Raw genomic sequence first — 26,775 nt, 5'->3', positions numbered from 1 at the left:
CGGCGGCGGCGGGAGCAGCGGCGGCGGCGGGGCCCGGCATGCCGCGCTGCCGGAACTGCTGCCCGGCGGAGAGCGCGGTGCCGGCGCGGCGGGCTGCCCGCGGCCGCTCCCCCCGCCGCTCGGGGCCGCTGCCGGCCGCGGCGCGGGGCCCGGCGGGGCCCGGCATGGCGCGGGGCGGCGGGCGCTGATCCCCGGGCGGCGGCGGCGGCGGCGGCGGCGGGGGGTGGTGGGGAGGGGGCGGGGGGGGGGGAGCGCCCATGGCGGGGGGGGGGGGGGGCGCCGGGTGCCGCCGCTGCGCGCTCGGCTGCACGGGCTGCGGCACATGTGCGGGGGGCGGGCGGCGCTGCCGCGGCGGGCGCTGTGGGTGCTGGCCTTCTGCACCGCGCTGGGGCTGCTGCTGTCCTGGTCCTCCAACCGCCTGCTGCACTGGCTCTCCTTCCCCTCGCACACCCAGGTGCGCACCGAGTGGAGCCGCCAGCTGCCCTTCCCCGCCGTCACCCTCTGCAACAACAACCCGCTGCGCTTCCCCCGCCTCTCCAAGGGGGATCTCTACTACGCGGGGCACTGGCTGGGGCTGCTGCTGCCCAACCGCACCGCCCGCCCGCTGCTCACCGAGCTGCTGCGCGGCGACGAGGCGCGGCTCCGCTGGTTCGCCAAACTGGCCGATTTCCGCCTCTTTTTGCCCCCCCGGCACTACGAGGGCATCAGCGCCGAGTTCATGGACCGCCTGGGCCACCAGCTGGAGGACATGCTGCTCTCCTGCAAGTACCGCGGCGAGCTCTGCGGGCCCCACAACTTCTCCGCGGTGAGTGCCCCCGGTTCCCCCCGCTCCCGGATCTCCCCGCCGCCCAGCGCCTGGTTTTGTTTGACTTTTTTTGTTGGTTCCCCGCCCCCCCCCCCCCCCCCCCCCCCCCCCCCCCCCCAGGTCGCGGTGATGCCGCTACTCGGGGTGCGGCGCCCCCAAGCCCTCCCCGCGCCCCCCCGGCAGGTCTCTGCCCACCCCGCTGTTTCCCCGAATGCTCGTTTCCCCTCCGGACCAAAGCTGGTGTTTGCTGTCTTAAGGGTAACTCTGGCCATCAGCAGGGCTGGCCGCCCCCTTATTTTTTAACTCAAAAATAAAATGCTGCGGCCGTCCCAGCTACTTCGGTCACATTTGCCCTGTTGCTTCCAGCATAGTTACATCTCGACTTTTCCCACCGCCAGCTAGGAAGCAAAAGTTTCCTCGGGTGAGCTCCGCCTGGATTTGCAGGTTTAGGCTGAGCTCAGCCCCGTCCCGCTGGAGGAGGGGGGGCGGGGGGGGACACAGCCTTAGCTCGAACCCGCTCCTTGTGCTGCCCAGCGAATTCCTGGTGGGTGAGCTGAGCTGCCCCCTGCGCAGCTGTGTGGTGTTGTGCAGCGTGATTTGGTTTTCAAATGATGAGCTCTGCTAATTAGAGCTGCCGCCTTTACCTTCTAGAAGGCCCCCGGCCCCCCCCCTGCGTGAGCGCTGAGGCACTAGGCGGGAGTTTACCCCTGGACTCCGGCCCAGGACCAAACCCCCGACCTTAGGGCACAGTTTTGCAAACCACCAAGAGTATCTCTGCTGGAAAAAAATTCCCGCGGGACTGTTTGCAGGCTACAGTGCGGTAAGAGGAGATACTGAATCTTCAGTAGCTCCAAATGAGAGCTGAAACTGAACTCTTTTGAACAGCCCCTTCGTACTTCATTGAGAGCAGCTGGATGTTTATTGTGCTGGAATATTCTGCTCTTCTAATCTCTGCAGATATCCAGGAGAGAGAGGTATACACTGTGATTAAATACTCTTGCTGCTGTTAGCGGTGCTGGTGTCTGTAGGGAGAGATAACTAGTTTGAGCTGTTGCTGCTCCGCACGCAGGAGAGGAGTTGAATTCCCTGTTCTGTAAGCGCTGCCTGAGATGCATACCTAAAATCAAAAGAAATTGTGTCTTTGGACTCCTCACATCAGCCTAGCTGGCTGCTAAATTGTAAAGGGAAGGAGAGAGAATAACCCTGCGGGACGAAGTGAGCTGCCCGGGACTGTTGAGTTAGCATATGCTGCTGCAAAGGTGAGCAGAAATAAAATAATTTTATTTAAAAAAAATAAATAGCGTATCAAGACAGGCCCTTTCTAGCAGGACAGCTCTGCCAACCAGTACAGTAACATAAGGAAATTTGGGAATAATAGACAGAAACAGGCACTCAGCCTTTGGGCTGGGAAAAGCTGCCTCCCTCGTCCAGTTCTCCCGTTTACAAGTGTGATGATGTTTGCTAGTCGTCAGTAGGGCCTGACTGCAGGTTTTAATGACCTCTTGCTCTGAGTTGCGGCGAGCAAGGCGACATGATTCACGTTGTCCCAAGAAATGTAAATCCTGGAGCGCTCTTCTGGCTTGACGTGAGCAGAGGACGCAGTGGGGAGCGATGTGGGAGTTAAGGGCAGACTCTGTTCGATGTAACCGGTTACTAAACGCTGTGCAGCAGCTGTTTCATGCCACCAAAGCGAGCTGCTTCTCCAGCCATCCTGCGCAGATCTGAGAAGCTGCCTCTCCAGGGTGGGAGGGAAGGAGATGGTGTGTGTCAGCCCTGAGAGTCTTGCTGGGAGCTCGCAGCGTGCCAGGACCTGGCCTGGGGCGCAGGGGAGCGCTCCCCATCTCTGCTGTCGGACCTGTGCCGTCGCGTGGAATCGCTCAGCTGAGGAAATGGGAAAAATACAGGGCAATTTTTTCCCCTTCTTCCCATCCCAGAGGGTGTGTGGCCCCGGGAGGGGGACGCCGGGGTGGAGGGAGATGGGAGCCCTCCGTGCCAGAGGAAGCGACTGGATCTGCTTTCCCTGCACCGAGTTGCTGCAGGAAGCAGGGCTGGGGCGGGGGGGTTAGTACCAACTCCCTCCATCGCAGCACGTCCTTCCTCCTCTCTGTTTTAAAGCAAAAGAGAGTGACCTCTGCATTGTCCTTGAGTAAAGGCTGAGGAGCTTTTCCACCTGTGAATCCCTAGCAAAGAACGTTTCTTGGGGAGATGCTGGAAGCATCTTCTGTGGGGTCTGGCGTGTGTCTGGAGGGTTCGTCGCGGGGGGAACGTGCTCCCTGGGGCGCGTGGTCTGGGGTCGAGGTACCAAACCCAGGGCTTGGGGTTTGCTGCGAGGGTTGAGAGTTGGGCAGCCCCAGGCGTCCCTTTGGGTCTGGGTTACTTGAAGCTTCTGCTTTTCCTCCTGAGCTGGGAAGAAATAACACCAAGGAGGGGCAAGAGAATTGTGCGGTTTGAACTGGGCATGGATGTGAAGCAAAGCGGGTGAGAAAGATCAAATGCAAACTGAATAAATGATAGTGTAAAGAGTATTTTGCAGTTTTTTTACCTGCTTGGATGCTCAAAGAGCATTTTCCGTCTCAAAAGACAAGAGTGAGGTAATGCTTGCAGGGTGCTATCTTTCATTGGGTAAAAAACCCATAAGAGCAAACCAGACTTGTTTTTGAACAAACAAGTCCTTCCTTAGATCTGAAGCAGAAGAAAAGGCTCTGGATGAGAGAGCTGGTCTCCTTTTATTCTTTCCAACTCTGTTAGTGCATCTTGTACAAGAGATTGCCTCTTCTTTCAACCTCGCTTTGTTTATACCATTAGGGTACGGTGGGAATTGCACTTCCGTAACATGAAACAGCAAAGGGCTACTTGAGAATAAGCACAACAAAACCAACATGTGGAGGTAGCATTGCGTTTTTATTTCCCAACATATGTAAGTGAGGGGGGGGAGGTGGTTTGCACTAATTTGTGGGACTCAAGTGCTGTAGGACTGAGATGATTTAGTTGGGCATGTTTAGCTTATTTATGAGCGCTCAGTTTTGAGTTATTCTCTTGGCTGTGCAAGGGAGGTTTTGCCGGCTGTGTGCAGCGTTTCCAGCTGGATGAGGACGGTTGTGTTTGGGTCAGATGGAGGCTGGTACCCCTTGATCAATATATGTAAGTTTACTTATTTCCATAGTCTGGACCTAAAAGCTCAGCTGTTGCACGACGTGATGGCTGTGCACGTGCTCGGCTGTCGCCTTGACTCAAAGGGAAGGAGCTGTTCAGCAGTTGGTGTCCTTCAGAAACTTCTTCCAGTTGCTAATATAAAACTGTCAGAACTGGGCGGTTTAATGATTAAAGATGGTATTTGCTTTCCCTTGCAGGAATGGCCCCATCTATCTGTAACTGAGTATCAGGATTAAGTGGACGATCGCTTTGCTCTGCGTCGCTTGAATTCGGGTGTTGATTTATTCCACTGAGCTCTGTTTCTAAAATATTTATCTTGATTATTCTGTCCTGTGCTTATTGATTTCTTTTATTTTATATTTTTCTTTCTGAGAAAGTTATTAATACATCCCATGAGTTGGGATTTATGGGCTAATTACCTCATCCTGATTTAATAACTTCCCAAATAAAATTTGTCACCTGTGGCTCTGCCTGGGAAAGTGTGGCTCGTGACCTGCCCGTTCCAAGGGGGAGAGACGGCCTTTGCAGGGACGGAGGGCAGGTCTCAGTCTCCATCCTGATTGCACCTTGCTGAAACAAGCCCTGGTGAGGGCTGTGATTTATGGGGCTGCTTTGAAGGCCCCACAGTCAATACCTGTTCGTGTTTTTATTTGCTCACCACTTATTTTTTTTAAACATTTTTTTTTTTATTCCCAGAACAGGGACTTTACGGGGTAGCAGTTGAATAGAGACCTGGGTGCTGCTTTGCTGCAGGAAAGTACATTTTAGAAAATCTTCCTGAATGCTGGGGGTGGGGGGCATTATTTTGCTGTTTCCCAGCTAGATAATCAGCTGTGTCCAGTGTGAAGCTGACCCTCATCAAACTGAATTAACGAGACATTTCCAGCCCTGGGTTTGCATCCGGTTTCGTTGTGACTGCAGACGGGAAGGGCTGTGCCGCCAGCTGGGATGGACCGAGGCTCGCAGTAGCTGTAAGCCCTGTATTTAGCACCACCATAACTAATTGCACAGTAATTTCAGCGTGCATGTGTGGTTTTGTTTGTTTGGGAATTCTGCTCACTCGACTACAAACAAACTGTTTTACCCAATTCCTTTTTAGACCCCTATTCTGTTATATTTTTATTTTAATTATTTATTTATTTTTTTAGTGCCAGTTCCAAACATAACTTAAATCTGGCTTGCTGGTACTATTGCTTTTGGAAGGGAAGTGGGTTGCGTTTAATTATGCTGATGTGGGGCTGAAGCTTTAAATATGCTCCCGATTTGTACAGCTGCCATTTAAGGGAATTACGAGTGGAGCCAGTTGGATTCAGTCTTGCTCATTAAAGCAGCAGTGCCAAGTCCGTGCTTTCCTCACCAGACTGCAGCGACATGAAGTAATATTGCTAATTTTGTGTTAGTTAGTGTCAAAGAATCCAAGGAGAAATTAGGACTGAACAGTACTAAGTGCTGCCCGAAATGATGCTCGCTGTGAAAGATGGGCTGGCTCCGAAGAGGGGTTTGGGGTGATTTAATGCATGTTTGGGTCAATTGGTCCCTGCACTGAAGTTAAACATTCTTGTTTTCCTGCAAAGTTGGTTGTTGAGGTGATTGTGACTGCAATTAGGCTGGAGAATAAAAACTGAGATGAGCTGGCTTGGAGATTGCCACTCAATTGCTGGATTGTGGATGAGCATTGAGCTGCTACAGGAGAAGAGCAGGGACCAAGGAGCATCGCCTGGCTGGTGCTGCACTAGCCCTTCCAAAGCAGGTTTGCTCCGCAGAGTTTAAGACATCCCAGATAAATCCATGGAGCAAGAAAGGCTGGGCAGCATGCATGATCGGGGGTCGTGGGCTGCTTCTCTCCCCTTGTTTAATTTGGTAGCCCAATGCTTGTGGAGAACTGGCTCCTTTGCAGTAGCCGGCAGCTCTGCAGGGCTTTTTATGATCACATCTCTTTGATTTAGGAGTCTGAAATGGGATATGACTGGAGTGTGGGTACCTAAGCCCTTTTTATTATTATATTTTTTTGCAGCAGATAGCCTAATTCATCTTGTCTCATGGGATTGATAGACCACATCAGCAGAGCATCAGATGTTGCCTCAGCGCTGCAGCTGAATTTGTAAGGGCCGTTTGCCGGGACTTTGGGGGAGGGATGGCAAGGGGTCAGCTGCGAGAGGAGGTGTGGGGTTGGTGCTGGGAGCAGGAGGACAGTCCAGGGATTAGGAGGGAATTAAAATGATCAAACCCTTGTTGTCGGGAGCTTGGCTTGACAGTGACATGAATTGGTGCAAAGGGGTTGCCATCTTCATTGCTACTGATGGTTTCCTTGGAGTGGGAGTTAGCCGCTCATGCTCATGCTCATGCTCATGCTCATGCTCATGCTCATGCTCATGCTCATCCTCATCCTCATCAGCACAGGCATCTGCCAAAGCACTTTGCCCTTCTTGGCATCCAGCGTGGAGAAGGCGTATGTTTTTTTTGGGAAAGGCCTGGTCCTCCTTCCTAGTTCTGGCTTTCAGTTGGATTAGGTGTGGTTGAAATTCAGACCTCCCATCTCCTGCGTGACTTAGTTTGACTTTTTTTTTTTTCTTAATAGGTATGATACTGAAACTTTTCATGAGGTAAAACTCTCTGAAAACATTTTGGTTTGGCGTCATCTTGACTTTTCACCTTCTCCCTAAGTGTAGCATAGTCAAAGCAGACCCCTTTAATAATTTTCCACTGAAAAATGGAGATGCTTTGAAAACTCTTCTGTTTGAACATTTTTGGCCAATTCTTACTCAAACAAATTTTAGGTAGAGACATTAGTGGTACTTTTCAACACAGTGCAAACCAGTGTCCTTCCAGACTTGAAGAAGATAATATGCAATTGCAACAAAACTGTATTTTTCCACCCTCTGTCTTTGGAGCATCTCCCTGGAAGAAAAAAAAATATTGACAAATTGAGGAGAGTGTGCAGGATAACGGCAATAAAAGAGTTATGACTGGGGATTGATTTATGAGGCAGGACCGAAGGAGCTGCATAGGTTGTCCAAGCCAAGGGTGGCTGGGAGAGCTGGATGTGGCTCTTTGAGGTATGGATAGTGTGTAATGAGGATGTGTTTGGGATGGAGCAGAAAAATACAGACTGAGAAGATTCAAGGGTGAGGGTGGATAGAAACTTCCCTAATTGGTTGTCTGCTGGAGATGGGCTATCGAGAACGAGCTGCGGGGAACAATCCTTTACTGTCTTGTGGATAATCAATTTGGTCCAGCAAAGCTGCTCTGACTTTTGCCTCTATTTTTTTTTCTTTTTTTTTTTTAATTTGAAAAATGACATTGGGTTTTAAAGGCTGGCATAAAACTGATCTAAGGAGTGCACCTCGCTGCTGGGTCAGCACTAACGTCTCCGAGCTCCATCAATACGCCGCACTGGGAAGGCCACGGTGAAATTTTTCAAGCTGACGCGGAGATGTGCTGCCCGGGCTCTTGCCATGAACCCTTCAGACTGTGTAGGATGAGGGTGTTCAGGGAGACCTGCTCTGCCTTGCTAATTTAGGAAAAAAAATCATGGAAAGTTCTTTATATTTTACGATTTTACAGCGCCCTGGTCTTTATTTCTGGGTAGCGCTGCACTGTGAGTGTGTGGTGTGGAGAATGTCTTCGAAGAGTAAATGTCTTTCTGGTGTGGGAGGCTGCACTTGGGTCACTTTTCCTCTGGGTTTGGCCAGAAACTGGTCTGCAGCAGGACCTTTGCATTAGGGCTCCTTGCTGAACTGGTGGAGAATAAGTGTGCTACGGATTGCGTGGCTGCGCAGGGAGGTGGGATGCAGCTTCTTGGCCCACTGAATTTGGGATAAGGGCTGGGTTCTGCTCGTGCTGGTGCTCCTGAATCCTTTGCATCCTGTGCTTTGCAACCCGCTTGAGCTAGGTCCAGATGCAAGCAACTGCTTAAACTTTGCAGGATTGTAGGTTTTAACAAATCCTGGGCAAGTACTTGGGGTGAAAACTATGGGGGCTGTTATTTTAGGCAGGCAAGAAAAAAATCTGTTCAGTGGGGAAACAGTTCAGCTAAGGTTTTGCCACTTACCACCATGAAACTTCTGAGCTTTTCTCAGTTTCTGGTCCTCTTTTGTTCCTTTTTTGTCCTGGGTTGGAGCACAAACCCCTTTGTGTAGGGGTATGCAAACATACTGTGTGTCGAGAGGAAGGATGAGTGTGGTTGGGAGAGAGGAATCAGGCTGTGGAACAGAGGAGAGATTTTTAGCAGAACTTTCCTGTGTGTTTTTTTCCTATGTGCTTTTTGTGCCTTTTTTTTTTTTTTCTTTCCTCTTTCCTTTATGCCGAAGCCATCAGTCAGGAAACAAAACACCAGTTAGGCACATGCTAAACATGTAATCATCAACATAGGTTTGTTTTCGTTATATAATAGATTCCAAATAATTACTTGCCGCCCTACAGCAAAATTAATATAATTAGGGACATAATTACAGTTACCTACCACTCAGGGACTCTGCTAAGGCTTAATTAATATTTGCAAATTGCTTCAGGATCTGCCGACCATCTACTAATACGTGCTGAATGCAAAGAATAATAATTCTTGTATTGTGATGTAGATACCAAAGGAAACTGGTGTTGGGGAGGTTAAATAAACACAGCAGAAATCCAGCTCTTCTGCAGGATGGGAGTAAGTCAGGCTTGGGCTCCCCGGTGCCCCCATGCACTTAGGAGATGCAGCTGAGAGTTTGTTTAATGAAAATGGCTGTGGCGAGCCCGTTATCCCCTGGAGGCTCCTGGGGTTTGCCCTTTACTCTGGGTGTAGTTCAAGGTAATGTCCTTTATCCTGAAATCCCCGGGCTGCCGGAGCTTGTTCCTGGCTGGAGCGTTACATGGTGCCATAAATGCTTTGCAGCATCCTGGGCTGGCTCCAGAAACAGTCGCTTTTCCCAGCGGGATGGCTGAAATTGGAGCTGGGATGAGCTTTTTCGTTTGGGTTTGCCTTTTCCATCCTGGCTGTGGGCTTGCCACCTCCTGAGCCGGGATGGAGGAGAGCTGCCTGGGTTAGATCGTGGGGTATTACTGCAGATGCATTTATCCCTGGTTGGGGCTAAGCCTGCGTGCGGGGCTGTTGCTTGCCCATAAGTTTTGCATCCTGATGCCAATCCAAGGTCACATTTTCCATTCCCTGATGGTGCAGGCAGAGGCCAGCCTGGAGCCGGCCCTGGTGGGGGGTAGCAGCGGTCCCGGGTGCTGGCTGCAGGACAGGGATGCTGCGATGCCCTTATCCCCTCTGGCAGGGACAGCGATGGCTGCGGGCACACCTGGGGCCTGAAGCTGCCCAGGGACATCCTGCCTGTAATGGATTGCCCATGCCTTAAAAAATAAAAATCAAACTCAAAAAGACATGTGCTGGCCCCGAACCGCTTCAAAGCACGTAGGCGGGCTTGGCCAGGGTTTGACAGCAGGGCTGTGTTATTTCTTCTCCCTTTGCTTTCCCCTGCCCTTTTGCTTGATTGCAATTCTCTTTTTTCCCTGCCTTTCTGCTCTGTCTCACCTTCTTTGCAGTTTTCACCACTTCTTTCACCCTTCCCACCACTTCTTTCACCCTTCCCTAATTTCCTTTCCTTTCTCGAGTCCCCTCTCTCTCTACTCTGTGACCCAGCCAAAAATCACCCATGAATCTTGATCTGTTTTGGACTGTGGTCTTCTCTACGTTTTTCTTCTCTCTTTTTGAAAATGGGGAACCCTGTTGTTGCAGACCTCTGTGATAATGCAGCTGATTCATTTCGTTCTCAGGCAGTTCAGAGTTTCTTCACCCTGAGCGCTGTAATTCCATGCAGTGGGAGCAGGTATTTGTAATTTGTTTTTGATTGTTCCACTCCCCTCTCCCCCAGTTTTGTAATTTACTTTTGGAATAAAACAAATTCCAGCAAAACATCCTCCTCAACACCCTTGAGCTTTAAATTTTTCAATAATAAAGTGTGAACATAAATTAAGAACTAGAGCTGTTACTAATCTTATGACCACACTCACTCACATACTGATTTTCATACGGTATATTAAATCAAGAAGAATGGCCTATTATAATACAATTAGCTATGATTCACAAGCAGGAATTACTGTTGCCAGTGTGGGGGAAAAGTTACGTAATATGGTTGAAAAAGACTGAAACCTTTGTGGTTTGGGTTTTTTTTTCTTTCCTTTTTGCCTTTTAGAAACACTTCCAATGGCTGGAAACAAGGATAACGTGTGATAGGGAATTCACTCTGTATTTTGTAATAAATTTATGGAAGGATCGAAAGTGTCTCATTGTGGGCATGTAAATCTTATAGGCTCCCAACATATGTTACTGACAAAAATAAATAACCTCATCCTGTAGCTTTATTAGACTTAATGCATCAGTGCTTCCTAACCCACTCTTGCGGAAGGACCCCAATCTGTCTGAGCAGTGGGCAGGAGCAGAAGCATCAGCAACTTGACCTTAGTGCTGGATTCCTTTAGCTACAAACTACTTCAAGCCCAGCCTAGATTTCAGAGATGTCGCATTTTTTGCAAGCAGCTGGAGAAAGGGGCAAGCTGAGTAGCATCTTCCTCTGGCTCGAGGGCTTGCTGGACATATCTCTGCAGTGCTGTTGGTCTGCTCGGGGCTGTGTTTGATTTTTGTGGTCTCTTAGAGGACTTGCTGCTTGGGGCTGTGGACCCAACACTGTTTCTTGTGGGTGGATGCTTCAGGGTTCATCTGAAATCATACGGAGTTGGTGCATGAGGTCCTCTGGGCTCTGTCCTGGGCTTGCGCTCTTTGTAATTCCAACCAGGAGTCTTTGGCTTTTCTTCATCCAGGTGGCAATGTCACTGAGAGGTACTTTGCACAGATCCTAGATGTTCTGTGCCTCATATTTTTGAACGGGCTGCTTGAAAACTTCCTTCTGCATGTGCTTGTGCGAGAGGAAAACCCCTCGCTTTGCTTGCTCTCTTTAACCAGATGGGGGGAAGATACATAGTTATCCCCAACTCTGCGTGAGGGCAAACACAGTGACCAAAATATCCAGGAAAACAGGTCTGAAATCACTTACAAAGCTGCAAGTGAAATTTAAGTCCACTTTCCTCACCCGCCCTTTCTGAAGGTGCTGGGAGGGGGGTACCCACTTACGCAGAGATTTAATGGCCAGTGAGAAGGTCTAATGGCCTTTCCCGTTGCAGTCTAGAAAGCAGTGCTGCTTGTGAGTGTGTTTTCACTGTTGTGTTTTATTTTTTTGAAGCTGGGGCCTTGCAGAGTGTTAGAAGGAATGCCTTGCCCTCCTTGTTGCAAACGCTCCGGGCTGCTTTCTCTTCCCTGCCTGCTCTCCTGCCCTGTGCCTGTCTTGGAAAGTGCCCCTCCATCGCCTTCAAAAGCAAGGGGAGGGGGTTCCCCCTTTTTGCAGGGGGGGAGGTGAGGAGGGATGGTGATGCTGAGGGTGGTGCTGGGTCCCAAGGCAAGCTGCAGATGTGCTCACACACCTCCGTGGCTCCGCAGAGAATGGGAACGAGCCCTTGAGGCTGCTTGTCCCCGTGGGAGAGCGTAGGAACACCCGCTCCCACGTCACCAGCCTGCTGCTCCGGGGCTTGTGTTGGGGGGCTTCGTGTCTCTCAGACCTTTCTGTGCTAAATTTAGTAGAAACTAGCAAATGCCTCCAAAAGTAGTGGAAAAACAGGCAAGTTTTTGCTGTACTACAGCAGGAAAGCAGCCTGAAAGGCTCCCGACAACACACCAGGATGTATCATACGGTTCTCCCAGGTGCATATAACTTTATAACAACTATTTTTCAATAGCAATGGATTCTCTGAGGGATTATTAGTCTTTACCCTCTGTTTTCTTTCCCTCTGTGCTACCACCTCCTGGAATAACGTATGGAAATGTGTGTGCTGCTCACGGTGGGATGTGGGAGCATTGAGGCTGGGGCTGCGCTTTGCGCCTGGAGCGGCAGGTTGCAGTGTACCAGTTAAGGTAACCAGCTAATTCCCTGCACTGCACGATAATTAAACATCTCCTGGTCCCTAAACCAGTTTATGCTCAGCTGATTGCAAAAATGCATTCCGTCAAGAGAGTGTATTTTCAACATAAGGTATCACCCTGCCTTGAGTTATTCACTGTGAAACAATACTTAAAATATTTACTGCATAAGGTGACAAATCCAGACATTGCGTGCACATAATCCCAGCTACCTACACCATCATAAAATCAACACGCACCGTAATATCAAACCCATCAATCATTCTGTTTCTAATAATGTCTGCATCCATATACTCTGTCGAAACCTCCTACAAGTCTTGGATGACTTATTGCACCCAGGGCTGCGGCTGGATTCTGCGCTGTGCGTTTTATTAGTACTTGTCGACACTCGCTCTCGTGCATCCACCAACATATTTCAACTGAGCAACCAGCCAAGGATGCATGCAAAGCTGGCTGATGGTTTTCTTCTGAAAAGGGCATTTGCTTTTCATCTTTACAAGCTTTGCCTCCTCTCCTCTGTCCCTGTATTGAACATAGCTCTGATTTCCCTCGTCCTTTCCTTCCACCCAGCTTTATCAATCTCCAGATGTGGTTGGAAGCATCAATCCATCCTTCCTGCCCTCTCCGCCCTCCCCCACCCCTCTTTCCCCTGCCTGCTGGGGTTGGGGACAAACAAGTCCCCAACCTTTTGATGAGATGATGGCCCCTTGCTTTACAGAGTTTGTGCTTGTAGGAGGCTATTTTGGTGTCACATTGCTGCTTGCTGCTTTCTCATTAAATAATTAAAAGGCAATTTCCAGGCGTTAAAAGTATGATCTTCCTGACTCTAAGATAATATGTTTTTGTGACCCTGGAGGGCAGAGGCTTCGCTGTGGCTTTTTTTTGCCAGGCAAGCGGAGCGAGGAGAGAGACGGGACAGATGGATGCTCCTGTCTTGGCTGTTTTCTTTTTTCCTCCCGCTTGCAAGCTCCCAGCTGCTCCCAAGCCCTGTGTGTGCCCCTGAGTTGGCACAGTCTTTGGAGAAGGCTCGTTCTTGGTGCTCTGCATCACTCTGGGTGACTTTCCCTGGTCCTCCCTCTCCTTCCCATCACGTCCCTGCTGCTCTTGTCGCATTTTCCATTGCCCTGTTCCCGTTGCCTTCCCCAGAGGTCAGCTCTTGAGCATCCAGCTGTGCTGCTGCTTGGTTGCCTGAGTCCAACCCATGTTGCTTTGTTGGTTGAGCAGTATTTTCTGCGTAATATTGAACACAAACTTTTTTTGTGTTTTAAACATCCTTCTTAAATGGTGGGGCCCAGAACAGCGCACAGTATTGCCTCACCTTGAATACCGTGTGCTGCTCTGGGCCCCACCATTTAAGAAGGATGTTCAGATCCTCGAATGCATCCAGAGGAGAGCAACCAAGCTGGTGACAGGGCTGGAGGGAATGTCCTGTGAGGGGCAGCTGAGGACTTTGGGTATGTCTCGTTTGGAGAAAAGGAGGCTGAGGGACAAGCTCATGGCTCTCTGCAGCTTCCTGAGGAGGGGATGTGGAGAGGGAGGTGCTGAGCTCTTCTCCCTGGGATCCAGGGATGGGATGCGGGGGAATGGTTCAGAGCTGTGCCAGGGCAGGATTAGACTGGACATCAGGGAGCATTTCTTTACCAAGAGGGTGGTTGAACACTGGAACAGGCTTTCTAGAGAGGTGGTCGATGCCCCAAGCCTGTCAGTGTGTAAGAGACATTTGGACAATGCCCTTAATAACAGCTTTAACTGTTGGTCAGCCCTGAGCTGGTCAGGCAGTTGGACCAGATGGTCGTTGGAGATCCCTTCCAACTGAAATAGTCTACTCTATTCTATTTTTTGACCAAGTGCTACCATGCTCTAAAAAGTCCTCTGCCTTTGATTTTTCCATGTGATGGACAGTTCACCATCACTTTACTGCTTGTGTTGATTCACCTGGCTTAACTTTTTTTTGTGCAAGTTAATTGCATGTGCCAGTGTGTCCAAGGCACTTGCATAGGAAAGCCATTGGGGCAGGTTTAAATAATGTTCTTGGCTGGGTTGGGAGGTGCAATAAATTCATTAGTGTCCTGTGAGGGTGTGACTTGCTGCTTGGACAGGCTTCATCTCAACTCCTGGTGTTTCTCTGTGTTGGCTGCTGGGGATTTATAGCTCCGGGATGTGTGAGTGTTTTGTAACCCACGTGATTTTGTATTTGCATAAATATCTTCTCCTTTTGAGAAGACCTTTCGCTCATGAAGTCAAACTGTTCGACTTTGCACAAGAGGTAATTTCTTTTCACCAGAATTTGATCCAGTGCCCTGCTACTCCCACCAATTTAAACCATCATTATTAGTTAATTGGTTGTAGCGTTGGTGATACGGTGAAATTACAGGTCCCTTTTCCCTGCCACATCTCACCCTTCCCGAGGTTGGGGAGGTTATATTTAGAGTGACTCCTGGATTCGAGATCTGCCACCTCTTTGGAAAGATGATACCTACGTGGGAAGGAGATAAATCAACATAAATTGCAGGTTTTGTAGATTTACACAGGCTGGTTGGTACGCTGGGTAGAAGCAACTCCGTTGCAGTTTCTGAATGTCAGCACAGGAGAGGGTGTTGCTACTTGTGAAGATGCACTGAATGAATGGTTTAACAGGAATGAATCCTGGTCATTGGATGAAGGCTAATAAAAATATAATTTTAAGAAGGTTAAAGATTTTCTTAGGTATTTTGTCTTCTGTCTTGGGCGTTACTAGAGATGAGATTTCCAAGCTTTCTTTTGCGATCATAAGGATTAAACACTTAAATTTAAAAAAAGTCTGTCCCAAAATAGAGGTTTTCATGGGTGTCCTTAGGGCTGGCCTTTAAAAAACATCGAGTACTGCGTGTTTATCCAGTCCAGGGGTTTGGCTGGGTGGAGCGAAAGCCCAGGGTAATTTTGTGATGTCTGTACATGTTGTTAATGACTTGGTCACCTAAAAAAAGTTACTGGTTTTAGGGCTGAAGATGAGAAATGTGGGAGTTAGTTTTGGGGATTTTTTAACGTCCCAATAGGACCTGCCAAGGTGATTTCTTTTCCTTTTTGCCTCCCACAAAGAGAAGCGGTGTAGGTTTGATAAGCTGCTCCGATCTGTTGCAACAACTCTGCTGGTGCTGGAAACATCTGGAGAGGTTTGTAGACGGTCAGACAGGACAGGCAGAAAGATGCCGAGGGCTGGGCAAGAGCTTTGAGCTTGTGGTAGGTGGGTGGTGGGATTTGTGCTATCAAACATTAAAAATAGCGCATGATGCACTCCTCTCTGCATTTCATAGCCTGGCTGAGTCATCGCTCTACCTTTTTATTAGCATTGTGGGCGCTGATGTTTTGGGGATCTTCCTTGTTGGCTTGTCATCCTGTCTTGGGTGGTGATTGCCTCTCGGGGAAGATGCTGGTGGGATGTGCCCGAGTCCCCGCGCTCCTGGAGCGAGTGATGGAGAGGCGACTCGGAAGAGGGGGAGGATTTTCCTGTACAGCACTCTACACAATCATAACTGTTAATATATGTATAAGGGAAATGGAAAACAACCCTCTGCTTCAAAGAGAAAATTAAACTTAGTGTGATAAGGAAAAAAGAGAGGGGTCCATACAGAAAGTCTTTCACCCTGTCCTAAAATGAGTGCTAGGATCAGGGGAGCAGGGGGTCCTCTCTAGCCTCTGAAAGGGGCCTGGGACTCCTCATTGCCAGTGCCTCTGTGACGGCAGTTACAGTTTGGCTGAGCTCTCATGAACCCCATCCTTTCCCACTGTCTCCTCTTGTCTCTTTTTCCCTCCCCTTTCTTGTTTCAGCTCATTGCTTAAACCCACAGGTTGATAGAGGTGGTTCCTGCCGCAATCCAGAATGCGCAGTGCGGGGAGGTGGGTGTTTATATGGGCTTCTGGAACTGGATGTGGAGCCACCAGTTGCATAGGGTTAACGGAAATGTTTCATTCACTAATTATCCTGCTTGGTAGGGAGAAGGTCAGAATCGAGGGCACCGTTGGCTACTTTGAGATGTTAGAATAGAATAGTTCAGCTGGAAGGGACCTACAGTGATCATCCAGTCCCATGTTCACCTCCTGCAGCTGATGGAGATCTCAACCCTGAGCTGAGTGTCCCAGGGTGATGTGCAAAGAGGATGGAAAAAGAGTATAAAAGGGGAAGAAGGAGAGAAATAAAGCATGGGAGCAACTTTGAAACGTGCAGGTGACTGGGCAGCTTGTGCAAGGAGAGAAAAGATGCTCGAGAGGGTTTCCATCCGTATGGTCATCGCAGTGCTCAGAGGTTTTTGTGGCCTACTAAGCCAAAATGTTTAAATGCCTCATTTCTAAGGGGATAATTTTAAGAAGGTGAAATAAAAGCAGTAGAACAGCTCTTCTTTCTTTTAAATACATTCTTAACAGCAGCAAGCCTGGCTGCAGTGCTACTATGAGGGATGCTCTGCAGCGAGGGGTGAATGGGAATGCTCTCCAGGAGTGTCGCTGGTGCTACCAGGTGGGTTAAATGAATAAATGAAAAAAAAAATTAAAAAATCGATAGACATCCTCACTGGGTGACTCTGGAGAGACCAGCCTTCTCGAGCAGCACCAGGGTGGTGCGATCTCCTTCCATACAGCCAGGCACATGAACCTGAGCAACTTCCTGTGGAAAATACTGCGTTTTGGTTCCCCTCCACTGTTTGAAGTGGTTTTGCTTCTTTGGCCTCCGTTTCCTGTCTGTCTTATTAAAGATGAGCTCCAGTGGAGATGAAGGGAACACCAAACTACCGGTGCCATCCACGTGAGCCCTGCTGCCGTGTTAAGACAGGTTATTAGTGGGACTGCTGACTTTTTGGTCTTAAAAAGCCCAGTGCCAAGAGGGACGGCAGTGCTGTGGTCGGGTCTTCACCTCTAATTTTCCCATCTGAAGGATCACAGTCTCTTCTCGCCTCCCCGCTGACATTGGATGGACTCACACCGAGAGTTTTGACTTCTGTCAGGGAACAAGGAGTAAGTGCAAAAGGGTCTGAGATGCCTCAAAAGAGGTGGTTTCCCAGCAACTAAACAGGAGTGAGAAAAACCCAGACAAAATACTTGATATCTGGCAACCTGTTTATTTTAGAAGTTGTTCCTGAGACGTCGGTGCTTGTTAGCGTTGGTCTGACACTTGCTTGGTTTTCATCTTGCTCTCCTCTGGGTTCAGAAAGGCAATGCCCTTTTGATGTTAGACATCAAGAAAATGGGTTCCTGTCTGCCAATTTGGGGATCCTAGCCGGAGCCGGGGGGATACAGCCCGCCTGTAGCATGCTGATTGCATTATGCACAGAGCTCATTTGCTAATTCATACTTCCTTAATCCTTTAACTATAAAAAGCAGCGGCCACTGAATAATGGGTGGAAGAAAAGCTGGTGCGTAGTAAGGCTAAAGCTCATCATGATGAAAACGTGCTGCTGCTTTGGAAGGAGATCAGCTGCAGGCTGGGATATGCCATGGGTTAGTTTATGCTCTTCTTAAGTTATTTGGAAGCTCTGGGTGTCCATGATGCAGGAATTAGTGCATATTTAGTGCTTTAAAAATTGCTTTATTTAGTGTTGTACCAACACTAGCATGGAAAGCCTTGAAGGAGGATGTTTTGCTACCCCTTGTATGGCCTGGCAGGGCATTGAGGCGCTGATGGTTGGAGGACTTGGTTCAAAACCTGAGCAAAGCCCAGCTCAAACCATGTAGGAAGCTGGTGCTGTTGCAGGCCTGCAAAATCCTGGTTGAACCAGTGCTGTAAAACGCGGGCCCTTGAGGGAAGACTCATAAACTTTGCAAAACAAATTGCTCGTGATGTGATAAAGCAGGTGAATATTTAGCTGCTTGTGAACTTTGATGACGGATCAGTGAGAGCTGCGGAGTGTCTCTCGTGGTGGAGCAGACGGTGAGATTGCAGGCATCGACACAAGGGCTTCAGCTCTGGCTTGGGGTGATTGGCTGTAGCTTTACGTGTGGTTTTCTTTCATTATCTGTGCCCTGATTTTCTGTTATGCCTTGAGATGGACAAGCTGGTCTTGGCCTCCACCTCACCCCATGTGCATCCTGCACGTGAGCAGGGGCTCAAAGTCAGACTCCTCTGGGACCACATTGCAGCAGAGTCACAAGCCACAGGGAGGGCGGGTGGAAAACTGGTCTCATGCCCTTACCCTGCGCTCAAGGACACGCTTCTCCCAGACATGGATAGAGCAGGCTGTGCTTGGATGGGTGCCATCTCATGTCACAGAATCACAGAATTATGTGTGGGACCTTGAAGATCATCTAGTCCAACCGTTAACCCAGCACTGACAGATCCCAACTACACCAGATCCCTCAGCGCTGGGTCAACCCGCCTCTTGAACACCTCCAGGGATGGGGACTCCACCACCTTCCTGGGCAGCCCGTTCCAACACCTGACTACCCGTTCTGTAAAGAAATGCTTCCTAATATCCAGTCTAAACCTTCCCTGGCGCAACTTGAGGCCATTCCCTCTTGTCACTTGGGTCAAGAGACTCATCCCCCCTCTCTGCACCCTCCTTTCAGGGAGTTGCAGAGGGCCATGAGGTCTCCCCTCAGCCTCCTCTTCTCCAGACTAAACCCCCCCAGTTCCCTCAGCCGCTCCTTGTACGACATGTGCTCCAGACCCTAAATGTCCCCATGTCCCTCCTGCCTCTCTGCTGTTGTCCATGGCAAAGGGTGTTTGGGGTGGGTAGGTAGGATGCCTGATGTCCAGCATGACACAGAGCAAAACAAACAGCAGCGACTTAAGAGAATTTGTAAAAAGAAAGATCTATGTACCAAACACCAGATCACATCATGCAATTCCTCAGTTTTCTGGCAAAACTGGTGTAGCTCTGGAGTCAGCCTTGCTCCAAAGCAGCAGCCTTACACCAGCCCCTCCATGACCTCTTGTTCTTACAGCAAGGTTACCTTGCCAACATCTGCTTTGCTTCTTCATGTTAATTTTTTTTTTTTTTCCTCCCAGCACCCAGCTGGGCTCAGATCATGAATCTTCCATTTCCCAGCAAGTGCGACGGTTGGAAATGGTCTCACAATTGACAAAGTTCTGATGAACTTTGAGGAGGGAACACTTATGTCTGAGTGAAAGGAGGTTTTTTTGCCATTGATGTAGGTATTTTTGTTACTCTTTAATTAGATTAGTCCTGTAGGTTTGGTGGCCAGCTGTTCACTTTGCAGACAGGCAAAAAAAATTTCCAGCATTACACTCCTGCTGCTTTCATCTTGTAATGAGCTTGTTAGCAATTAGTTGCTATTGGAACAGGCTGCCATGGTGTGGAGCGGTAAGGCAATGAGCTCAGCATCTGAAAAGTTGATTTTTAATGGGAACTGGGTGGAGAGGGGTTGGAATAGAAGCGGTTTCAAGACTGATGGACAGGCCGTATCAGTGCAAGCAGCTTTATTTCGTGGCATTTTCCTTTTCCTTTTGTGGATAGTTTGACTGAGTTTGGGATTATAATATGCTATAATTTGGGCATTTATATATAGATACCTTTATTTATTTATTTATTTTAAACACTTCTGGCCTGAAAATTTTCCCTTCTTTCCTATTAGGCAGGCTGGGGAATTCATTGAAGAACTTAAATCTCTCTAAAGTCTTTTTCTAACCTGGCTCTACCCACATCTGCAAGGAAGCATGGATGGCACAGCACGTCTTGGGGATGCGCAGGGACTTCAAGTGTGTGTTTGGGCTGCAGAGATGAGGATGCTTTCTAGGGAACAGGGAGGTTTTTACAGTGTGGTGCTTGTCCCGGTTGTTGATTCAGAGTCTGGATTTCTGCCAGCCTAATCCGGGACAGGGTCTAAGCCCCTGGATTGCAGACACGTTGAAGGGCTGACCTGGGATCCTGGTGTTCGTCCATCTGGTTTTCAAACTTGCAGATGACTTGCCATACATTTTTACTTAGATGTTTGAAGACATTGTGCAGGGGAGATTGCTGAGCTTTTCCTTGCAGTTGGGTGCTGGCCCCAGGTGGCATCCCAGAGCTGTGGGTTCCTGCCCCATTTTTTCTTGCTGGATTAATAAACCTGAGCTGTGGGGCCGGGACTTGGACAAACTGTGAACTCAGGCGTCTGGAGGATGTCTTGGAGGACATCTGTCTGTGAGACTTGGTTAGGAAAGTGTTAAAACAGATGCTGTTGTGGGAGTTGCTGGTAGTGCTACCAACCATTCCTGGTGGGATTTGCTGCCCTATGTGGGACTGGGCAGGACTGACCCGTTATTAGGCAGAAATACTCTGATTGCTGGGGACTAGCAGGGGAAAACAAGCCCATGTGGAGCAGCTCGGATGGCTACAAGCCCCATGTGTGCCCTCCTGGCTTTGGGGTAGCTGGGTGGCAAGCGGTGGAGGAGAAGATCTCTGCACCTGAGTCGCACACTTGGGCTGCCCCAGGGCTGGTTTAGGACTCAGTTCATTTAACTCCCTCAGGCTGACACAGGTCTGGGCTGTGCCTGGCAGGGCTCCGAGCGATGAGCTCTGCTGCAGATTGCTCCAAGGTTTGAACCCCCACAGCTCGGCGGAAGCAGACCCAATTTCTTCCCGAGCAGACTTGAGCATCTGGGCTTAAGTAACCTCTTGCTGGACTGTACTGCACTTTTCAAAGCTGAGTGTTTTGCCCCAGGAGCCTTTCTAAAAAGGGTCAGGTTATTAAAAAAGAAGAGGAAAATGGAGATGGGACTCTTGCTTTTGCACAGAGCTTCTGTTGCTCTCTCTTCCTGTTGTGTTTCATTCATCTTCCTTTACAAAAATCACCAAACCATAATGACTCACATACTCCAAGCAAATTAATCCTTGGAAAGGCTCACAAGTGGAGGAAAAAAAAGATTTTTTATTTTAAATGTTAAAAATTGGCTTTTGGGAATGTCCTGAAGAAAGAACAAATCAAGAAGTAAATGAAGCGTGGTTTTGCAAGCTGCTTTCATTTAACCTTAACGACTGTGGCCCTCCCACTCTGCAGATGTGGTCTGGAGGGGACTGGCGGAGCTCACGGAGGCTTTGCAGATGCCACGCACATGTGTGTCCAGTTTCTTTGCCATCATCACTGTTTGCAGCAAGGAATTGCTGCTTTCTCTCTCGGCTCATGTGGCTATCGAACATAGGAAGTTAATAAGCATTAAATGAAGCTGGAAGCTTGTATTGACAACCAAGTCTGCATGCAAAGGAGAACTCTATTTATTTAGCAATAAATAAAGGAGCCCACTGAGGTTTGCTCGTGACACACATAACCAAAGTTGTGTATTTGGACCAGAGGAGTCTTTTCCCAGGGACTCTGCTCTTTGTGAGCTGCAGCTGGAGGTTAATGAGGGTTAAAGTTTGCCTGCAGCCATGTGCTGGGGAGCTCCGATGCTGCTTGTGTGTTCATGTGTGTGTGTATGTGTGCAGATGTAGATGAGCGACTGCTGAAAACTTCTGGTCTTTTAGCCAAAAAGCTGTTTGTTAAGGAAAGGCAGGGTCACTGTTTCTTTATTTACAGTTGCAGAGGTGTTCTTAGCTACAGGAATGTATATGCTTACCCCAAACAAGATGCGAGTGGTTTCTCTGGGCTGCTACAATGGAAGCGAAGGCTGGCAGCAGGAAAACCAGTCGTTGGCTGCTGCCCCTTTGTACCCAGTGACTAACGGGAGCAGAAAATACCTTCTCTGGGAAAACAGGCCCGGGTTCTTCCAGTTAAATGTGTCATTTTATCTGCTTATTCATCTACTTTATACATTCGCTTCCTTCAGTAGAGGTGCTGGAGTGAGTGCAGAGGAGGGCAACGAGGCTGGGGAAGGGCCTGGAGGACAAATCCTGTGAGGAGCGATTGAAGGAGCTGGGACTGTTCAGTGTGAGGAGGAGAAGGCTGAGGGGAGACCTCATCACTCTACAGCTCCCTGAAAGGACGTTGTGGAGAGGTTGGTGCTGGTCTCTTCTCCCAGGTGATTAGTGACAGAACGAGAGGGAACGGCTTTAAACTGCAACAGGGGAGGTTCAGACTGGACATGAGGAACAAATGTTTCCCAGAAAGAGTGGTCAGAGAGTGGAATAGGCTGCCCAGGGAGGGGGTGGAGTCCCCATCCCTGGGTGTGTTTAAGGGTCGTTTGGATGAGCTGTTGGGGGATGTGGGGTAGGGGAGAACTTTGTAGAGTTGGGCTGAGGGTTGGACTCGATGATCCCAAGGGTCTTTTCCAACCCGAATGATTCTGTGATTCTATGATTATACCGTCTCTCCGGTTTGCACGTTTACTCCTCTGCTCTGCCAGGACTGTGTTATAACCTGGCCTGGCAGCTGTCTCATCCGACTGCCTTGTACCAGCGTGATGTGGGGTTTAGCCTAGAAGCCATCAGACAAGCCATCGCACCTTTTCCGTCTGTTCCCCGATCGCTGTAAGGTCAGTCGCTATTTCCCTGCTCACACAAAGCTTCCACGACTCTTTGTGTTTCAAAACTAACTCCTACGCGTGTCGTCTCGCACATCGGCGATTGCTGGCGCCGAGTGCTGAAGCCCCTAATTAGCTCCTCAAGGCTCCTCTTGCATGGCTTTCAGTAAACCCTTAGCGTGGTGAAACGGAGGGTGGGAGCGGCAGCGATTGCGGGGGTCACACACGGTACTGCTCCGCTGTGGGGCCTGTGATGTGCTATAGGCAGCTCTGCCAGGGTTTTACTCTGGTTTGGAAGCGGAGGGGAGGGCGGTGGCAGCCTGGCTGCGGTCCTGCCCGCTGCTCAGGGGATGCTTACGCTGTGCTGGGTATGGATCGCTCCCAGTTTTGGGTCTGGCATCTCCACACCAGCCGGCCACCACAAGCAAAGGCAGAGACTGGTGGCACAAGGACATAAAGACATTGTGGGAACGTGGCAGTGAGTGCTTGTGTCGACTTGGTGACGTGCAAATCGCCTCTCTGACACCGCTGCGGCGGCGGTGATCGATGCTGGGGATGATGGCTCCATCTCTCCCTGTCGTGCACAGGGGGCTGCTGGCTGCAGGAGGGGCCCCAAGCTGCGGGGTTTGCAGGAGGCTGTTGGCTCAGGAGATGTTGCACTGTTACTTCATTGCTCTGCAGTGATGCAGCGATGATGTAGCTGCAAGAAGTCTAATAAAAAATGAATCTTGCCATGTATAATGCATAACCTTCCCCCCCTCCTTCTCACCTGTATTCGAGGGAAAAAGATCAGGCAATTTCCTAGCAAGGAAGAGTGACATTTCTATTTTTAAAAGGCCATTTATAAATAGTGGCATTATTTCAGTCTTTTGCAGAGCGAGAGTGCAAGGCATCGACCTACAATGGACCGAGTTTTGCTGCAGCCCTTCCAGCTTCCACTCCCTGTTTATGCTGTGCAGGCACGTTTTCTCTTGACCTATTTTTGTGGTGTGTGTTTGTGATAAGCCCCAGATGTAATGGTACTTTTTTATGAGTTACCAGAGTAATAGATTTGGAAGGAAGGTTTTGACACGTTTGCTATAGCTCACCTGTGCAGTTATTTTATGCTTTGGCAAGTTCGGCCTGTGGTGTGTGCAGCAGGAGGAGGGAGGCTGGGGAGTTGTACCTATTTAATATAACACGACAAGTGGAAACACTGCTTCAAGTCTCTTAACGAAAGCCTTTCCTTGCCCTTGCTGATGGGATGGAGGTGCCTTGCTTTCATGTACCTCCATGTGAATTTATGGCAATGACAAGCTGCTCTGCGAGCTGCTCTCCTGGATTTGCCCAGGAGGGAGAAGGAAGCCGCAGTTCTGGGCTGATGGGCAGAAAGGGGCTGGTGGAACAGGCAGCACGAGGATGCAGGGAAGGGACAAACAAAGCATCGCCTGCCGACCTCTCCTGACACCTGCAGCAGAATTTCTCATTTCCTACTGCCATGTACTTTAAGGTCTCGCTGCAATTTATTTGGCTGATTAAAAAGCACAACAGCAAGTGCATTTCTGAGTCATAGAAATACTGACTTGACCAGCTGCTTTATACCAGGCTTTGATGCCAGCTCTGCCTGGGCAGCCGTTTGTCCGTGCTGCCAGATTCAGGCCCCTGCTAAGTCAGCAGGGAAATATAGCATCATGGCAAGGAGCTCGTGGCTCGCCCCTGCCTGATGGGAAGGCTGAGATCATTGCTTCCTCGCCATCAAAGTGGAAAAGATCCACCCTTAGAGCTAACCCGGATTTCTCCCAGCTGGGCATAAATTTAAGTCCTTCCTGTTTGCTGCCACCAGCCTGCGGGTCTGCAAATGCCCCATTGGCATCTGTAGGTCTAAGATAAGATCTGGCAGCTGTCCCTGTGTAGCAGCGGGCACCGAGTTTAAAGCAGGTTATTTCCCCAAGAGCTGCTCTGTGTGAGCCCTGGGGCTGTAATTAATAATCTCAGTGCCTGGCAGAAGATCGCTGCTGCTCATCGATACGATGTGCTGGTTGATGCGGGTGCTGCTGCAGCACGAAGCCGTCGGGACCCTTCTGCCAGCAGTGCCTTGGTTAAGCCTGGCTAATACTAATGGGATTTGCAAGCATGTGCTGGGGATGGGTCAGAGGGTCATTTGCTGAAGGTCACTCAAAGCAGCTTTGTGGATGCAGCTGAGGTTAGGGGTGTTTTTTTTGTTTTTCAAACTCCTTATAGCTGCAGCACGGGGCTGAGCACTTTCATGCCTATTGCAGGAATGTGGGGGGGTGAGGAATCAGGTTGGGAGGACCAAAGGCAGTGGCTATACAAAATCCAAACTTTAGTATTTATGACAAAATAGACAAATATTCCAGAGGGAAATATTTAAGAATGAAAAAATCACTTTTTTTTTTTTTTTTTAATGGGAGAAGGAAGCCTGTGGTTGGATCTGGGTGCTGCCGGTACCTCTTGCCAACACCAGTGTGTCATGAGCTTTGGTTTACAAGGAGCTTCAGATGAAGTATCCATGGGCAGAAGAGTGTTCCTGACACCCCAGCCCTTGAAAGGGCTTCTCATCCTGCCCTTAAAGTATTTTGGCCACTATTAAAGTAGAAATAAGAATAATAATCTTCCAGTCTTTATTAGTCCCCACAGATGCCTGAAAATCTCCAATAAGTCATGGCTGCATCGTAGGCAGCCACGGCCCAAACCTGCTATTTTATGAGGAGCCACAGTGATAGAGGAAGAAATTCCTCCAGTTACTTGGTGTTTTTTCTCTTCTTTGAGGAAGTCTTGGTTTCATCTCCTCCGCCTGCCATTGCACTTTGGTTCAGAAGGTCTTGGCTGCCTTTTGGAGAGGTTGAATGTCTTTTGTTGCATTTCTTTTCTGCCTGTTTAGCAAGCTAATTTAAACCCGCCAGGTGGGTGCCTGAGGAGACTGTAAATCGGCATCGCCATACAAAATAAAAAGCGTGCTGGAAGATTAGAAGCAAATTAATTCCTGTAATTTCTGACTCTTCTGGAAAGTCATTTCCATTTTCAGGTATTGTTGTAGGGATGCTAAGATGCTCTCAGTGCCTGGAACAAGAGTGACAGAGTGTTCGGCTTTTGCAGCATTAAGCCCAGCAGAAGAGCGGTGTAAATCCTCTGGGGTGAATGCGGAGGGGATTTTGCATTTGTGAAAAAAAAAAATTAGTAATTTGGGGGAAAGAGTGAAGCAGAGAAAAATTGCCATGTAAGCATAGGCAGGGTTTTTTAATTGTAGACTGTTAAAGGCATCGGTGGAGCATGGAGATGGGAAATTTGGGGCTCTTGAGAGGGTCTGGGCATGGCAGGGGAGGGATTGTGCTGAAAGGATTAACGTCATGTGGGGTTACAGGTGCAGACGGGAACACTGGAGCCTTTTTATTTCGATAGCAGAGCTGAGGTGCTGCTGGGGCTGTAGCCACACGGATGCCATGGACTTGTCCTCACAAGCCCAGAAGCTGGATGGTGAAACCTTGGGCTCCGGCGGAGCAGGGAAGGCAAAGCTGTCTGCTGGGCTGGGCTTGGCTCCATCGGTGCGTTATCCGAAATGTGAGGAGATTTCAGCAATCCTGGCGTGCCTCCCCGCAGCTCGGGGCTTTGGGCTGCCACAGGTTTCCAGGTGTGCTCGGCTGCAGTAACCTCCCAAATGAACCAATTTTGCTTTTTGGGAGTGTGGAGTGATGCTGAGTGGAGCTGATGGGAGCAGGCGCCGGCTCAAGAGGCCACAGGTGCTGGGTCAGGGGACAGTGAGCACCACGTGCCAGCATCACTGTGTTGGGTGGCGTTTGCATAGGAGTGTAATTTTCTACTTAACCATGTTGAACAACATTTAAAAAACAGGTCTGCGTTTTATATTTAAGGAACTTTGTCACAGCAGACAGGCTGTGCTACAGCACATCTTTTTTTTCAGAGTGTTTGTGTGGGTTAGGATATACTTATTAATTTTCATTTCTTTGTGTATCGTATAATCATGAGCACTTAGAGAAGAAAACGAAAGCACAGACATGGCTAAGCAATTCAATTAATCATGGGCTTTCTGTCCAGCCTCTCTAGCTGTGGTTTACCAACAAGGCTTTCTTCACCTTCCTACGTTAACTAATACATATATTTAGAGGCAATTTTCAGGTGAAGACTTTTTGAGTAAGGAGATTGGGCTGGATTGCATAATAACCACGCTAACATGACTTGCTAGGCTTCATGATATCAGCTTTGTATTGCTACCGGTGATAATTAAGTTACAGTTAAAGCTGCTAAGTGCTGTTCAGAAGATATAGCATTAAAGCTATCCCTAAACAAAAATAAGACTGTCAAGTGTTTTCGGCGATGGAGATCACAACCAAGGCTTCATTAACCATCCCAGCACCATCCTTTGTTCTGTCTCATGTGCATCGTTTAGCAAGATTGTGCCTTAGAAATACTACAGTTATTTTGCCATAGAAAACAGCTTTATGGTGTGGTGCAAGAGCTGGCGTTAAGACACCATCACACCTT

At 49.0% G+C, this 26,775-nt stretch overlaps 1 protein-coding gene across 2 annotated transcripts in view; it reads left to right on the top strand.

Moving 5' to 3' along the window:
* Nucleotides 1-286: 286 nt before the first annotated feature.
* The window catches only part of LOC141953501 (acid-sensing ion channel 2-like), a 104,524-nt gene continuing 78,035 nt past the window's right edge, over nucleotides 287-26,775 (top strand). For both annotated transcript variants that reach the window (XR_012631923.1, XM_074892118.1), the window contains exon 1: nucleotides 287-805. Coding sequence is in view for 1 of the 2 variants with exons in the window: in XM_074892118.1 (XP_074748219.1) it covers nucleotides 323-805 (483 nt within the window). In the remaining variant the exon portion in view is untranslated. The remainder of the gene's footprint in view (nucleotides 806-26,775) is intronic.

Source organism: Strix uralensis, chromosome 22, assembly GCF_047716275.1.
Source record: "Strix uralensis isolate ZFMK-TIS-50842 chromosome 22, bStrUra1, whole genome shotgun sequence".
Taxonomy (NCBI): Eukaryota; Metazoa; Chordata; class Aves; order Strigiformes; family Strigidae; genus Strix; species Strix uralensis.
This window is presented reverse-complemented; position numbering and strand designations above follow the sequence as displayed.